The following is a 17299-nucleotide window of genomic DNA, read 5'->3' on the forward strand; positions in this document are numbered from 1 at the left end:
GCTTGGCGTTGTGTAGAAGAAAAAAATGTAGCAAGGTAAGCCTGATAACCAGAAACTCAGAAGGCTATTAAAGGGTGGGAAAACTTTAAGGACCTAGATTAAGACATGAAGAATAAAGAGAGATATAAAAATATTTAGGAGAGAGATGGAAATAAAACCTGATGACTGACTAAATATTGATAAAGAGTAAGGAGAAAGAAATGGGGTGGCATTGAGAAAGATGAGCTTCCAGTTGGAACAAGTGTGGACATGATGGAGATAGTGAGTTATTCTGAGAAGCTGAATGTGCAATACTAATAAACATGGTCAAAAGTCAGCCCAGAAGTGCTGCTCAGGCACAAAAGAATATCCTGATAATTGGGGAATCAAACTGATTAAGATGGATATATATATATATATATATATATATATATATATGAATGAAAGTGAAAGGCAGCAACTATGGGAGTGATACGTTTCTGAATATTTCCTTACTCCACTTAAAAAAGTTCTTTTAGCAGAAAAAGTTTTAATTACCTCATAATGATTATACACACCTGTAATCTTACCTATATATAATGTGATTAAAAATGCTAATCATTCAGTAATTGCAAAGGTGATGAGTACACTCATGGTATAAATTTATTGACAGAAAGTACAAGGGAGAACCTAAAAATGTTGCAGCACATCCAGTTTTGCTTGATGGGGAATATAGCTGTTTAAGTCTCAACATTGAGAATCAAACCTCCTTTTGAATTCTTTGGATTCATGTGTCTTTATCTAAGTTTGTATGGAGAAACATGTGGCTGCTGATATTTTAGTGTCTGACTCATTTTGTCTCTTTCATTATGACCAAGTGATGTGGGGGGGGGGGGAAGGAGCTGTTGATTTGCCCTTGGTGCCCTTTATTTTCCACTTTTGTATTTTTTTAAGATGCTTTTTTTTTTTTTCACTTCAATGGTGCTCTTCTTAAATGATTTCTGGAGAACAGCACATGGCTAACTTGGAAGCAGGGGTAACCAATACTTGGAAAACAATGATAGCTCTTATTTCACATGGCATGTTGTTCTATGTCCATGCGTTTTAATGCCATTAGGTCATTTGAGCTTTATAGCCTCACCATATTCTCACCTTATGATGAGAACTTGAAACAGATATGTGAAATAATGTTTGAAGGGTCACACAGTTAGTGGTAAAGCTTAGCCAAATGTGACAGCTCCTTACTGTATCCTCATGCAGTTATTCTGCAATCACCTGTGTGAAGGCAGTTTACAAACTGTAAAACGGTTATAAAAATAGAATAGTGTTCAGCTGAGTTCAAATTAGCAAGGGTTTAAATGGTAATATATACTATCTTAAGAATTAGGATTTGAAGATAAATGACAGAGCCCTGCCTTTAAAAAACTTTAGGAAGAAATTGTAAAGAATATCTAGGGCAGGTGAGATGGTTTAACAATTTTAACTGAAATCTAAGCAAAATATTGTGAGAGCCCAGAAGACAAATTTCCACTTGAAGAATTTAAAGAAAGTACTTTTGGAAAATATTAGGAAAAGATCTTGAAAAATTGGCATGATTCTTCATATAGAATTTGCATAAATACAGTCCTTTAAGAGTGAAAGTTTCAAGAATGCAGAATGATAACAGGAGGATACAGATGAAAATGCAATGTGAGGTGAGCCATGAATTATATAGCAAGGGGACTGAATAGTGAGGACCTTGAATGTCTTTATGGAGTCTGAAGTAGTAGAAAGCATCAAGCTTTTACACCAATTTTTAATTAACAAAGCTGATCTCTTTATTAAAATAGTAAACAGTAACCAAATCGTGTATGCGCATAGACAACCTAGATACATATTACAAAATACATTGGTATAAATATTTGATGCTGCTTGGGACAGTAAAAACTCGGGTCTTGTTCACATCCTAGCTTTGCCAGTTTCTAGTCTGCATTTTGAACACTTGTTGGGTCTTAATGTCAGACTTCTTTCTGGGATGAGTGTGGCTTAGAACAATGTATAAAAAGGACAAGGAAGGATCAAAGTAACTAGTATCTTTTGTTTTCACTTACTGTTTGTGCTCATCTTCCCATCCGAATCAGCTCTTCTCGGTTTCCTAGCATGACTCATTTTGAACCTTTCTTTGGGTTAAACTATCCCAAGGGCTGTTCATATTTTTGCAGCCAACTAAGCATCAAAAGTTTTTCCAGGCCTATTTCTTGGCAGCCAGAGGTTTTTCTATTCCATAGCCAAAAATGATATATCCATTCTGCTTAGGCTGTTAGCTAAGAATGTGAGATGACCTTATGCTGCATTCCCTGCATTCTCAATGTGCTAGACATTCCCATTCACGGTCTTCTGATTCTTTGGGGGCCTCCCCCCTGCCCCAGGCTGTATCAGAGCTGAAAGGGAAAGAAACCAGTCACTTTGGGTGCCATCCTGGTGTGCTGGCCTTCATCTGGTGAGAGTTTTTCTCTGTCAGCAACTTCCCTGCTAGTTAGCTTGTAAGTATTTTGAAGTCTAAGGCTGTGACATTAGAAATATTTTTTCTTAATTGTAAAAATTTAAAAATTTACATAATTTACACCTGCTCTTTGTTCTTCTTAGTTGTCTATAACAGGTTTATAGCTACCTTATCATCCAGCTTCTGTTTCTGTTTGCTTTCATTAGCAATCTGAGTTTTTGTTACCATTAACTTTTAAACATATATTTACACAGTATATTTCTAAACTTTTATGTTCTATAATTATACAAGCTAGCAGTTTTTGAAGGCCTGTGATACAGCAATATAAATAGGTTAGGTAGGTAAGTAGATAGATAGATACACACACAGAGACATATATATATATATATATATATATATATATATATATATATATATACATAGATATGTATAGATATAGATGTAGATGTATATATGTATATATTCTAATGTAATTCTTTCATCACCCCTCAAAGACATGTGCCTCTGACAGATAAGAAAGTTGAGACTAGTTGACATTTATTAATTTTTTGATGTTACAAGTCCAGTGAGTGGGAAAAGCCTCATTTTACCCAGTTTTTATTTGACTCCTATCACAGGAGAGTTTTTATATATGTACAGTGAGGTAAGAATTTATTTTTATGTTGTTAATTCAAGGTATATATTTAGTAAGGATTTTCCTTCATACATAAATCATAATGTCAGTGAAGTCACATTTCAAATGTGAAGAAAACAAGAGTCTATGTTTATTTGTGAACTAGGTGAATTTTCAAGCCTTCCTGTCCTGTCATAATGGTGTTAGGACTGATTCAGAGAGTTAGGTAATTGGCACTGTTGTTCTACAGTGGGCTTTTGTTCCTTCTGTTCTGCTCTAGAACCCCCTAACATACTTTACAAAAGGATCGTCTGTTTCATGGTGTGAAACTATTCCTCTTAAAGTTGCATAAGAGAGTTTATAATCATTAATTCCATCCTCTATCCCAATGAACTGTCTGTAATTTATGTCCTAGAAAATCAATGTATGTTATACCATTTGGAGTATAGATACTCCAAAACCTTAAATCATCCAGTAGGTTTGATTCGTTTTCAGAAAAAAATATTTCTATGGTTTTGCTTGAATGTTCTTGTTCTTTGGGGACTTGTGGGTACAAGGGAGAAGTCCAGCCAAATGCTGGTCAAAATGTGCCCATCCTAGCAAATCAGACTGATCCTAATCCTGAGTGCAGCAAAATGTGTTCATAATTTAAGTAAACTCAAGATGCCAAATGAATCATAAAGGGAGCCGCATGTCCTATAACAAGGTGTCATTTCCATTAAGTGTGAGATTGCACCTGAAGGACAGTTTAATTTGCAGCTGCTAAAAATATTTTGACAGAGTGGTACTGTTATAAGTGGCAGGTGGTGCCCAAACGTGAAGTTTGCAAGAAATGCCATGTGTGGGATGAGGTGTGGAAGAATGTCAAGGGGTGCTAAAGGAGATAAAGGGGAAAAGAGAAGAGAAGTGTATTTACTCAGCATTTATTGCTATTATCATGATTAAAGACTCCATGCTTCACATGATAGCATTGGCCCAAGATTATTAAATGTGACTATTTGTTCAGCTTCTATCCCAAGCTCAGGGGCATTGCAAAGGTAGCACAGTACCTGTAAAGGCAAAGTTTCTTCCCCAAAGGCATACCATTTATAAGCTATTCAGATGAGAGAATCTTTCCAACTCTATTTACCCTTCATAGTGTTTACATTGCAGTTGTATGCTGGCAAGATTAATGCACTTTGATCTTGCTTAAATGGATTTTGCCCCTTTCGTTTGATGTTCAGCTTTTACTATATATCCACATGAACTTCCTGCTTTACATGGCAAGAAATATTTTCAAATTGTACAAGCTCAAAGGTTTTGTTAAATCATTCTCACTTGGGATTTTGTGAACTTTACAGAGTAGAACAATTTACAGAGTTGCAATGTGGAAAAGTATCTAGGGGCATTGTAACTGTTTACATTATTAAAAATCCTGTATGTGCATGTCTGTTATTTTCAATGGACTTGAACATATTAAAATCAGGAATTTGTATCTGGAAATAGGCAATCACTGATTTAATGGGTTACAGAACACAAATTTTAGAAGAAAAAGTAACTAGTGGGTTTGGGTTTTTCATTTCTGCTTGCCGTTTGCTGGGAGTAACTGGAAGTAGAATAACTTCCTCTGTAAATGCCAGGAATTTTCTTAGATTCCTAAAGAGAACTAATAAAATAGGTCAATCTAAATGAATTTTGGTAAAACTTTTCCATGCAGTGTTTTTGATGACAGGGCAAGTTATTGAATACTGAGGTTTCACAGGACAGTGGTAATCTCTGACTTCTAATATATGCATTATTCTTAGCTTCATAAAATGAAGAGGCATGCTTTCTGATATTTTAATCCTACTGATGAAATCTAATTTTGAAAAATTGCAAACAGATAATCTATTTTACTACATTAGTTACCTAATACAAAGGGATGCAATCAAAAACAAAAAGCTTCTTCTCAATTAAAAGAACATTTATAACATTTCAGTAGAACCTTTTGAAAAACCACTATGGTATAATAACTCTTAGAAATAGTTGCAGTTTAAATAAACACATCTAAACATTTCTTTAACCAAGAACTTAAACATTGTCAAAGCTATGATGAGTTCTGTTCATTCCCAAGCTTTAACAAACTACTTCCAAAAGCAATAAAATGTGATATATCTTTTAAAAAAAAAAAAAAAACCTGCACATTTTAGTTCAGCAAACTCATTCATCTATTTCTTCATTTATTCATTCAGGAGCAATGTTCTGTTTGAGAAATTTGCTTAGCCTGGAAGAAATAGGGAAAAAATAGGGAGATCAGCTTACAAGAATAAAGAGGAAAGAAAATACATCATTAAATAGAGTTTTTTTTTCTAATTTTATTTTGTTTTTAAACTTTACATAATTGTATTAGTTTTGCCAAATATCAAAATGAATCTGCCACAGGTATATATGTGTTCCCCATCTGATTGAGGAATATGCACCAGGTGCGAGGAAAGAGTTTATATGTTAAAAGGAGGTAGAATATACAAGGTGGATTGAAGAAGGTAAGGCCACAAGCAGGGAAAACATGAGTGTGGGTGCCAGGGCAGAAAAGATAAGGGCATACATTTAGGTAGCTGCAGTGAGATAGATTCACAATATGCTTAGGGGAATTTTTGGTCTATTAGAAGCTGAAGGTAAGAGAGGGAGAAATAATGGACAAACGATTGTCATAAAAAATGAAGGTGAGCATCATAAAAAAAAAAAAAGAATTAAATGATTTAGAAGAGATAGAAGCAAATTTTCCTCCATGTTATGTGAACTAAATGATTGTGAAGATGGTAGATGTGGTGTTTTCTGGAATGATATGTGGGTTTGCTAAGGAGTTAATAAAGGGAAACTGTGGTTGGTTCTACTGAAAAATAAGTCAGAGGTTTTAGTCCATGGATGGTGTGGCTTGCCTTTAGTTTATCATCTATATTAGAGACTGTGAATAGCAACTGACAAGGTTTCCCACTTCCTCTTACTGCTAGAAAGCTCTGAGCCAAAATCATGGTCCATCTTGAGCATATGTATTGATAAATGTAGTCTCTACTTTGAACCCTGTTACTGACCTGGAATAGTATCAGCCCTATAGACCTTTCTGGTTGCGACAACTTGATTTATGGTGGTCATATCCTATAGGGGACTGGAATGCAAAAGTAGGAAGTCAAGAAACACCTGGAGTAACAGGCAAATTTGGCCTTGGAATATGGAATGAAGCAGGGCAAAGACTAATAGAGTTTTGCCAAGAAAGTGCACTGGTCATAACAAACACCCTCTTCCAACAACACAAGAGAAGACTCTACACATGGACATCACCAGATGGTCAACACCGAAATCAGATTGATTATATTCTTTGCAGCCAAAGATGGAGAAGCCTATACAGTCAAGAAAAACAAGACCAGGAGCTGACTGGCTCAGACCATGAACTCCTTATTGCCAAATTCAGACTTAAATTGAAGAAAGTAGGGAAAACCACTAGACCATAAGGTCTATGATATACATAGATTATACAGTGGAAGTGAGAAATAGCAGTGGAAGTGAGAAATAGATTTAAGGGCCTAGATCTGATAGATAGAGTGCCTGATGAGCTATGGACTGAGGTTCATGACATTGTACAGGAGACAGGCATCAAGCCCATCCCCATGGAAAAGAAATGCAAAAAAAGCAAAATTGCTGTCTGGGGAGGCCTTACAAATAGCTGTGAAAAGAAGAGAAGTGAAAAGCAAAGGAGAAAAGGAAAGATATAAGCATCTGAATGCAGAGTTCCAAAGAATAGCAAGAAGAGATAAGAAAGCCTTCTTCAGCGATCAGTGCAAAGAAATAGAGGAAAACAACAGAATGGGAAAGACTAGAGATCTCTTCAAGAAAATCAGAGATACCAAGGGAACATTTCATGCAAAGATGGGCTCGATAAAGGACAGAAATGGTATGGACCTAACAGAAGCAGAAGATATTAAGAAGAGATGGCAAGAATACACAGAAGAACTGTACAAAAAAGATCTTCACGACCCAGATAATCATGATGGTGTGATCACTGACCTAGAGCCAGACATCCTGGAATGTGAAGTCAAGTGGGCCTTAGAAAGCATCACTACAAACAAAGCTAGTGGAGGTGATGGAATTCCAGTTGAGCTGTTCCAGGTCCTGAAAGATGATGCTGTGAAAGTGCTGCACTCAATATGCCAGCAAATTTGGAAAACTCAGCAGTGGCCACAGGACTGGAAAAGGTCAATTTTCATTCCAATCCCAAAGAAAGGCAATGCCAAAAAATGCTCAAACTACTGCACAATTGCACTCATCTCACACGCTAGTGAGGTAATGCTTAAAATTCTCCAAGCCAGGCTTCAGCAATATGTGAACCGTGAACTTCCTGATGTTCAAGCTGGTTTTAGAAAAGGCAGAGAAACCAGAGATCAAATTGCCAGCATCCACTGGATCATGGAAAAAGCAAGAGAGTTCCAGAAAAACATCTATTTCTGCTTTATTGACTATGCCAAAGCCTTTGACTGTGTGGATCACGATAAACTGTGGAAAATTCTGAAAAAGATGGGAATGCTAGACCACCTGATCTGCCTCGTGAGAAATTTGTATGCAGGTCAGGAAGCAACAGTTAGAACTGGACATGGAACAACAGACTGGTTCCAAATAGGAAAGGGAGTACATCAAGGCTGTATATTGTCACCCTGTTTATTTAACTTATATGCAGAGTACATCATGAGAAACGCTGGACTGGAAGAAACACAAGCTGGAATCCTGATTGCCGGGAGAAATATCAATAACCTTAGATATGCAGATGACACCACCCTTATGGCAGATAGTGAAGAGGAACTATAAAGCCTCTTGATAAAGGTGAAAGTGGAGAGTGAGAAAGGTAGCTTAAAGCTCAACATTCAGAAAATGAAGATCATGGCATCTGGTCCCATCACTTCACGGGAAATAGATGGGGAAATAGTGGAAACAGTGTCAGACTTTATTTTTCCGAGCTCCAAAATCACTACAGATGGTGACTGCAGCTATGAAATTAAAAGACGCTTACTCCTTGGAAGGAAAGTTATGACCAACCTAGATAGCATATTCAAAAGCAGAGACATTACTTTGCCAACAAAGGTTCATCTAGTCAAGGCTATGGTTTTTCTTGTGGTCATGTATGGATGTGAGAGTTGGACTGTGAAGAAGGCTGAGTGCCAAAGAATTGATGCTTTTGAACTGTGGTGTTGGAGAAGACTCTTGAGAGTCCCTTGGACTGCAGGGAGATCCAACCAGTTCATTCTAAAGGAGATCAGCCCTGGTATTTCTTTGGAGGGAATGATGCTAAAGCTGAAACTCCAGTACTTTGGCCACCTCATGTGAAGAGTTGACTCATTGGAAAAGACTCTGATGCTGGGAGGGATTGGGGGCACGAGGAGAAGGGGATGACAGAGGATGAGATGGCTGGATGGCATCGCTGACTGGATGGACATGAGTCTGGGTGAACTCCGGGAGTTGGTGATGGACAGGGAGGCCTGGCGTGATGCAATTCATGGGGCTGCAAAGAGTCGGACACGACTGAGCGACTGATCTGATCTGATCTGATGGAAAAATACATCGTCTAAATGCATTTGTACTTATTTCTGTAGCACTGTATGGATAGATGCCTTAGAAGAAATAGATAATACATGTATAAGTTAGATTATTCCAAAAATATAATTCTAAAGTGAAAAGACTGAATTTTGCTGGCAAAGTTAATGCTATAAAACAGAGAAAAGAAGTGGAAATTATAGCAAGAATACGTTTGAAAATAAATTTAGACTACAAAACAGAAGTCCTGCAGGAGATGGAGGCAATTTAAGGTAAACTAGCATTTAGATCTAGGTACTGATCTTCACATTAACCAAAATGGAAAAGTACGAGCAGAAGCAGTTTATAAAGAAAAGTTGACGAGTTCTTTGCTGGGCATAATGAATTTAAGTTGCAATAAGATATCTAAGTAGACTATTGTAGCCAAAATTTTGAAATGCAGAAATGAATATAGGAAGAAAAGAAAGGCTGATGTAGTCTGGTGATACTGCAAGCTACAAAAGTGAATAAATTCCCAAAGGAAAAAACTTTAAAAATATAATAAAATTAAGAATATTAAAATAGTAGAAGAAATACTAGGAGAGGCTTTAATTATAGGAATAGAAGGAAATAAGAAGTGTCTGAAAAGAAATTTAAGGAACATATATATTTAGGGTTTTCAGAAAAATAGTGCCAAAGGAAATTGTGAAGATTAGATCATTAACAATTGAGGTTCAAAGTCCAAAAAAATAAAAGGCACAAGCCAGAGAAGCAATAAAAATTGTTGGAAAGATGTGACTGCTTTATTGTGCCAATGGCTGATGACAACCAAAGGAGGATGAGGAATCAGTTGGCTGATGAGGTGGTTCCTGTTGACTCACACTAAGAACACTACCAATGGGGAAAGAACTCTTGTATCTCCTGGTCTAAGGGATAACTTCCAAAGCATCTCCCGCCAAAGATGCACTAAACTGGGCTAGTCTTCCTTCTCCACTCTCAAATCTGTTCTTCCTCAGTTGTTCCATCTCAGTGCTGCTAAGTCACTTCAGTCGTGTCCGACTCTGTGTGACCCTATAGACGGCAGCCCACCAGGCTGCCCCGTCCCTGGGATTCTCCAGGCAAGAACACTGGAGTGGGTTGCCATTTCCTTCTCCAATGCATGAAAGTGAAAAGTGAAAGTGAAGTCGCTCAGTCGTGTCTGACTCTTAGCGATCCCATGGACTGCAGCCCACCTGGCACCTCCATCCATGGGATTTTCCAGGTGAGAGTACTGGAGTGGGGTTCCATTGCCTTGTCCGTCCATCTCAGTAAATGATCCTTATCCAACCAGATGTTTAAATCAACTGTTTCTTTAATTTGTCCATGATTTTTCTTACTACTTCTCATATCCAATGTCTTATCAGTGAATGTAATCCATTTTTTCTACTTTCACAGAGTCTCTGCATTTGTCTCCTCTGTGATACAAGTCCACATCACCATAATTTCTCACCAGCCTTCAAAGTAATCTTCTTGCCTTCATTCTTGCCTGAGTATATATGTATTTTTTCCTACAGAAGCCAGTGATCTTCTAAAAACAGAAACCTGATAATGTCATTACTAGGTTTAAAATACTTTACTGGTTTCCCTTTTAGCCATTAGGAAAATAAACTACTGAACAATAAACTTCCTTCTTACTGTGGCCTGGTTTAACTTTTTGTCATCATCTCTGACCACCTCCCTCCTCTGTTGCGTAAAATTCTCTGTGGTTTCTGTAACCTCACACCTGTGTTCCTTCTACCTGGGAAACTCCTAGATATTCTTCAGGTCTTGAATTGTATGTCATTTCTTCTGAGAAAAACTTTCCCTAATTCCATCAAAGCAAGATCAGTTTTCCCTTCATTTTTCATTACAATCATTTCAAACTCTCTATTTTTCCAAATTATGTGCAATTTAATAATTTCTGTGTTTAATTGTTGGTATTCTCTCACAGACAGTAAGCACCATGTAGGCAGAAAACATTTCCCCTGATCCTCCACAATTCAGAGCACAGAGCAAGTGCTTAGGAAATATTTGATAAATAAAATACAAATGGTGAGAGATTGTATGAAGAAGGGAGATTGTTTATTGGAGCAACCAACAGTCTGTAGATTACTGGATTGAGAGCAAATAGAGAGAGGCCTTAGACATATAAAGGAAGAGAAATAATTCTTCCACACAATGGAAGTAAAGAAAGATTGGGTGGGGAAGGAAGCAAAAGAAGGGAGTTCTTACTAAATGGCTTTGGTCTCAGTGGTATAGCAGATAAATAATCCATCTTTGGAGGATAAATTGAGAGATGATCCATTAGTTATTTTGAAGACAGTGAGAAAGATTTTAAACAGCAGCAGATAAGTCTAAAGTGAGTCACTAAAAGTAAATAAAATAATTCCTTAGCGACATTAGCATTTAGGATAAATAGTTTGAATGTATGTACATCCATTTACAAAGACTATATGATTTTCTTCAACCTTGCTTAGATATGAAGACAGAGGAAAGTTCTGGGGTTGTATAGGCAGGTAACTGGAGGTTTAGGAGGCCAAAAAGTTCTAGGATGATAAGGAAGACAATTAGAATGACTGGATTAGATAAAGAGGAAGATTCACCAGAGAGGAGAGAAATAGACTGAGAGAATGACAGAGAGGGGCAAGGAAGAGAAAGGCAAATTTTGGGCTCCTGAGAAATAGAAAATGAATAGTGAGCAAAGGTTTGGGCCAAAAAGTAAATATATATAAGATTTTCTAAATTCAATATATTAAAAGAATGGCTTCTTTTAAATTTTTGGAAAACATCAACTAAAGGCCTGATTTATTTTGAAATTAGAGTGAATATTTTGTTTAAGATAATTATCTAAATTTATTATAGCCAGGTCACATTAAATTGACTTTGTTTTTCTTTGATATTCTCTTTTTCTACTTTAATATGTTTATTTTCTGTGCATAATGGCACGTTTTTGTCATATCTGAAGTTATGTCAGATTTAATTTGGCTACCAAATCCTCTGTGCGTATGGTGTCAGGTACCAAAGAGATACTGGGATTGAAGATCTTTTAACAATGTTATACATGATAACTTGCTTGATTTCCCACTAGAATCCACTTGTGTAAGATGATAATTATCCTCACATATTTTAGAGACAGACCATGATGCTTGATAAAGTCTTCTTTTTTATTTAGTCTTCTTTATTTTGAGCTGGAGGATAATTGCCTTATACTATTACACTGCTTTCTGCCATATGTCAACACGATTCAGCATGGAGCCTCCCTCCCACCCCCACCCCACCCCACGCCACCCTTCTAGGTTGTCACAGAGCACCAGGTTGAGCACCCTGAGATGCTTGATAAGCCCTTCTTTCATGCCCAAATACCAACCTAAGAGAATATCTATAAGTATAAAATACTGTTTGCTTTGTTTTTATTTATTCTTCTATCATCACTTTTGCTTGATTATAACTTTCTGGAAGAAAATCTATGACAAACCTAGACAGTATATTAAAAAGCAGAAATGTTACTTTGCTAACAAAGGTCCATATAGTCAAAGCTGTGGTTTTTTCCCATAGTCATGTATGGATGTGAGATTTTGACATTAAAGAAAGCTGAGCACCAAAGGAGAAGGCAATGGCACCCCACTCCAGTACTCTTGCCTGGAAAATCCCATGGATGGAGGAGCCTGGTAGGCTGCAGTCCATGGGGTCGCTAGGAGTCAGACATGACTGAGTGGCTTCACTTTCACTTTTCAGTTTCATGCGTTGGAGAAGGCAATGGCAACCCACTCCAGTGTTCTTGCCTGGAGAATCCCAGGGACAGGGGGAGCCTAGTGGGCTGCCATCTACAGGGTCACACAGAGTCGGACAGGACTGAAGCGACTTAGTAGCAGCAGCAGCAGAGCACCAAAGAACTGATGCTTTTGAACTGTGGTATTGAAGACTCTTGAGAGCCCCTTGGACTGCAAGGAGATCAAACCAGTCAATCCTAAAGGAAATCAGTCCTGAATATTCATTGGAAGCACTGATGCTGAAACTGAAGCTCCAGTACTTTGACTCATTGGAAAAGACCCTGATGCTGGGAAAGTTTGAAGGCAGGAGGAGAAGCGGACAACAGAAGATGAGATAGTTGGATAGCATCACCAACTTGATGGACATGAGTTTGAGCAAGCTCCAGGAGTTGGTGATGGACAGGGAAGCCTGGCATACTGCAGTCCATGGGGCTGCAAAGAGTTGGACATGACTGAGCAACTGAACTGAACTGAACCTATTTGAGAACCAGGAAGGGATTGGTATACTTGGCTAGGAGTAAGGTATGGAAGGAAGGGTAGGTAGAAGAGAAGGCATGAAGAGTAGCTCCATGTCATAGAGGGACCAGTCATAGATGGCTTCGTTACTGTAAGGAGTTTGTGTTTTACTGCCAGTGATTCGAAAAGATATAGGAGGGTTTAGAGAAGTAGTGATGTATCAGAGGTACACCCTGACCTATTCGGTAGAGATACAGGGAACTCAAGAGTGACATCAGGGTTTGGAGCTTGAGTATCTAGTAAATGGCGTTCCCATTTAATGAGATGGGGTACAACTTGAGAGAACTTGTTTTGCTTTGTTTTATAGGAATCTCACCTCTCCCTTCCCACCCAGTTTTTACTGGAAAGTGGAATAGACCAATTGGTAGTGTGATTTAAACTATTATATGCTTGAAAAAAAGAATAATGATGATGGCAATAAGTAATGCTTGATAGCTCTTACAGTTTACAAAATATTTTAATATCCAATAATGCATCTGCATTATCTGGTCACACCGAGGATTTCTGTATCTATTCCTGATTTTTATTGGAAAAAAATAACTTTTTGAAACATAAGTGATTTGTAACATACTTTAAAATGCATAAAGAACAGTTTGCATCTGCTGAAAAGGAGTGAACCCAGAAAATTAGCTCGTGAAATATGTCAAATAGGAGTTAAAAGAAAATTGAAAAGACTATAATGAATGATCTCATTTACCCAATTGTTAATTAATATATATGCTATAATTTGTCTCTCAGATCCAAGGTTCATTAGTGCCCACCTCATCCCAGAGAGTGACAACCCTGAAGATGACAAAGTGTACTTTTTCTTCCGTGAAAATGCAATAGATGGAGAACACACTGGAAAAGCCACTCACGCTAGAATAGGTCAGATATGCAAGGTGAGGTAAAGAAAAAAGTGAGAGTATCATTGTCTAATCACAGTTTTTTTCTCCTTTCCCATCTTTGTACAAATATAATAAAAATATGGCTAAAAAGCCTGCCTGATCATTGTAAATATTTAAATGGCAAAAACTATTGAAAACATATTACAGTTGCTTATGTATAACCTCATAGTCAAACATGCTGGTGGAGGTTGTCACATACTAGTTCACAAGTACATTAAATAATACTAGTTTGAAATTTAACAGAAACAATTTTTTATATTACCTTGGAAAATAGTTTTTGTATTCTCAGACTTAGTAAAGTTTCCTACAGTGTGTAGGTTTTCAATGAATATATTTTTTTGGAAATAACTAAAGTATGAATATAAAAGAAAAGACATTATAGCTTATTTTTATAAGTTTATTGCCTTCAGTGTGCACGTACAAAGCACACATACATAATTTTGAAGCTGTGAGCTTTCATATACTGTGTGGCACAAAATTGGATGTGAGATGCATTATACTGTTAGATAGAATAAAAAATTGGTCAGTAAATACTTAGGGCTAAATAGTGTGAACATATGATAACAGTTCTGTTCTTACCCTCTGTACTGTAAAATATAGTATATATGCAATATGATTAAAGCCAACTGTTATTGTATTATTAAAGCACCTTTCATCTCAAGAAAATCATAAGGACAAAAGTCACTTATTGTCTTCAAATGAAATTAGTTTTTAAAAAATAATGAAATTTTACAAATCACTCTCTTAGAAGAGGGGCGTAACCTCTTTTCTTCCCCAATCATGATTTAATTATTTATCTGTAGTATGTTAAAGTACTGGAAAATTATAAGTTTTAATGATCTGGAAACATACAAATGATATATGAATATATGAGAATCTTTTCTCCATAAAATACAGAGCATCATTAAAAGCATTACTTACAAGGGTTAAAAAAAATCTTTATACTAATAAAATCATATAAACAAAATATAAATCAGTGTTATAATTTTGAGGAAAAGTTATATTTCTTCAAAAATATGCACATAAATGCTATTTTAAGTCTAGAAGTTGCCAGTAAAAGCTATCATCATAATAGAATTTATTGCTACATTGGGTTACAGTTAATTTTCATTTTCAATGAGCAGTTACTTTTTCAACATGTTACTCTGGAATGAGTTCTTTACTAAAATTTTTCTGATATTTTTTTCAACATGCTATTTATAAAGTCAGAATTGTTTCAACTGTTTGAACTTATAAAAATACTTAATGCTTAGCATGCTTTTGTGTTGTATTTTGAGTATGGGTTATGAGGCATGCAGTTATTCTTTCATTCAATAAATACTCATTAAGTGCTACTATGTGCAAATGTGCTTATTTCCATGAACCAGCTTACTTAGATGGGTAAAATCTTACTACATAAGAGAGAGAGACTTAAAGCAGACAAAACAGACACAAGAGTAATATTGTCCATTGCTAAGTGGTAACAGAATGGAAAAAGTACAGTGACTGTTTAATGCTAAGGGATATTTATTATAAGTCACTCCTTGAATCAGGTTTGAATGACTAGATTGTACCAACAGTAGGATAAGAATGCAGTTACTTATATCTAGTCATTTAAAATTCATTTATCAATTTGAAAAATGAGGAATTGCGTTTTGTGTATGTTTCATATACAAAAGATAAGAAACGATAAAACTAATATTTTAAATTATCATTTGCATGCACAGTTTTTAAAACCATTATTCCCTCCATTCAGAATGACTTTGGGGGCCACAGAAGTCTGGTGAATAAATGGACAACATTCCTCAAAGCTCGTCTCATTTGCTCAGTGCCAGGCCCAAATGGCATCGACACTCATTTTGATGAATTGCGTAAGTAGCTAATGATGTTGGTGTTGCACAGAGTATACTTGTTCAGGCTTTGCCATAACCTTCAGAAATGCAAATTTCCCTAATTTTATTTTTAAACAGAGGATGTATTCCTGATGAATTCTAAAGATCCTAAAAATCCAGTTGTATATGGAGTGTTTACAACTTCCAGGTAAATAGCATTTTACTCTCTTATTATCATAGAAAATCCATGTCCTTTAGACACTGTTTTAAGTGTCCATATTTGTGAAAATATGTTTTTGAAAGAACAATGTTGGCTTAACCTTTGAGCTCTTGTGCATTCTTGGGTGCTTGAAACAAGTCATGATGTAAATCATTTTATACATAAATTTTAGCAAAGAAGTTCATTACTATAAATTTAACAATGAAATGCATTCTATGCCCTATGTATAGCTTTGACTTGAAAAATTTGAATGAAATATAAAATATTATAGAAATCTGTGTTTTGTTAACAGTTTATAGTAATATAAACTAAAGGTGAAAAATCTTTTTTTCCTCTTCTCTCCTTTCTCTTCTCTCTTGTCCTTACCCTCCTTCTCCCTCACCTCCTCCGTCTCCCTCCTTCTTCACCTCCCCCTCTCTTCTGCTCCTCCTTTCCTCATTTTCATCTCCCTCAAAGCTCTTACTGTCAGTCAAACAGCGTATTTTCTGACTGTTCTATTCAGCATAAAGTTTACATTACCTGGAGTTGCTGAATTAAATATATATTTGCTGCTGCGCTAAGTTGCTTTAGTCATGTCCGACTCTGTGCAACCCCATAGACGCAGCCCACTAGGCTCCCCTGTCCCTGGGATTCTCCAGGCAAGAATACTGGAGTGGGTTTCTATTTCCTTCTCCAAGGCATGAAAGTGAAAAGTGAAAGGGAAGTCGCTCAGTCGTGTTCGACTCTGTGCAACCCCATAGACGCAGCCCACTAGGCTCCCCTGTCCATGGAATTCTCCAGGCAAGAATACTGGAGTGGGTTTCCATTTCCTTCTCCAGTGCATGAAAGTGAAAAGTGAAAGTGAAGTCGCTCAGTGGTTCCCAACTCTTAGCGACCCCATGGACTGCAGCCTACCAGGCTCCTCCATCCATGGGATTTTCCAGGCAAGAGTACTGGAGTGGGGTGCCATTGCCTTCTCCAAATATATATTTACATGCATATAAATAGTGTTATGTATTTGGATATGTATAAATGTTTAAAAGGGAAATAATTTAAAATCAAAAGTCAGGAAAACTGCTGCAAAGGACTGTGATAGCATAAAGAAAGATTAAACTATCATGTCCAATACTGATTTATTCTATAAGTATTAAAGCCATTAAAATTCGACTGGACATATTCACTTAATTTTTTAAAGTAACATGATATGAGTGTATATATTTGTGTCATATATTTTCTATTTATGATATGAATACATTATTCTATGAGTACTTAGGGGCTTCCCAGGTGGCGCTGGTGGTAAAGAACCTGCCTGCCAGTGCAGGAGATGTAAGAGATGCAAGTTGGATCCCTGTGTCGGGAAGATCCCCTGGAGGACGACATGGCAACCCACTCCAGTATTTGGCCTGGAGAATCCCATGGACAGAGGAACCTGGAAGATTACAGTCCGTAGTGTCACACAGAGTCAGACACGACTGAAGCAACTTAGCATGCACACATTAGTACTAAAGATGGTTTCATCCATGCCTTC

General features: G+C 36.8%; 1 protein-coding gene across 4 annotated transcripts in view; it reads left to right on the top strand.

Moving 5' to 3' along the window:
* Nucleotides 1-17299, top strand: part of SEMA3A (semaphorin 3A) — a 554797-nt gene that overhangs the window by 478677 nt on the left and 58821 nt on the right. For all 4 annotated transcript variants that reach the window (XM_010804145.4, XM_024990793.2, XM_010804147.4 and 1 more), the window contains 3 exons: nucleotides 13613-13755; nucleotides 15497-15611; nucleotides 15711-15780. In XM_010804145.4, the coding sequence (XP_010802447.1) occupies nucleotides 13613-13755; nucleotides 15497-15611; nucleotides 15711-15780 (328 nt within the window). The remainder of the gene's footprint in view (nucleotides 1-13612; nucleotides 13756-15496; nucleotides 15612-15710; nucleotides 15781-17299) is intronic.

This window comes from Bos taurus, chromosome 4 (assembly GCF_002263795.3).
Source record: "Bos taurus isolate L1 Dominette 01449 registration number 42190680 breed Hereford chromosome 4, ARS-UCD2.0, whole genome shotgun sequence".
NCBI lineage: Eukaryota > Metazoa > Chordata > Mammalia > Artiodactyla > Bovidae > Bos > Bos taurus.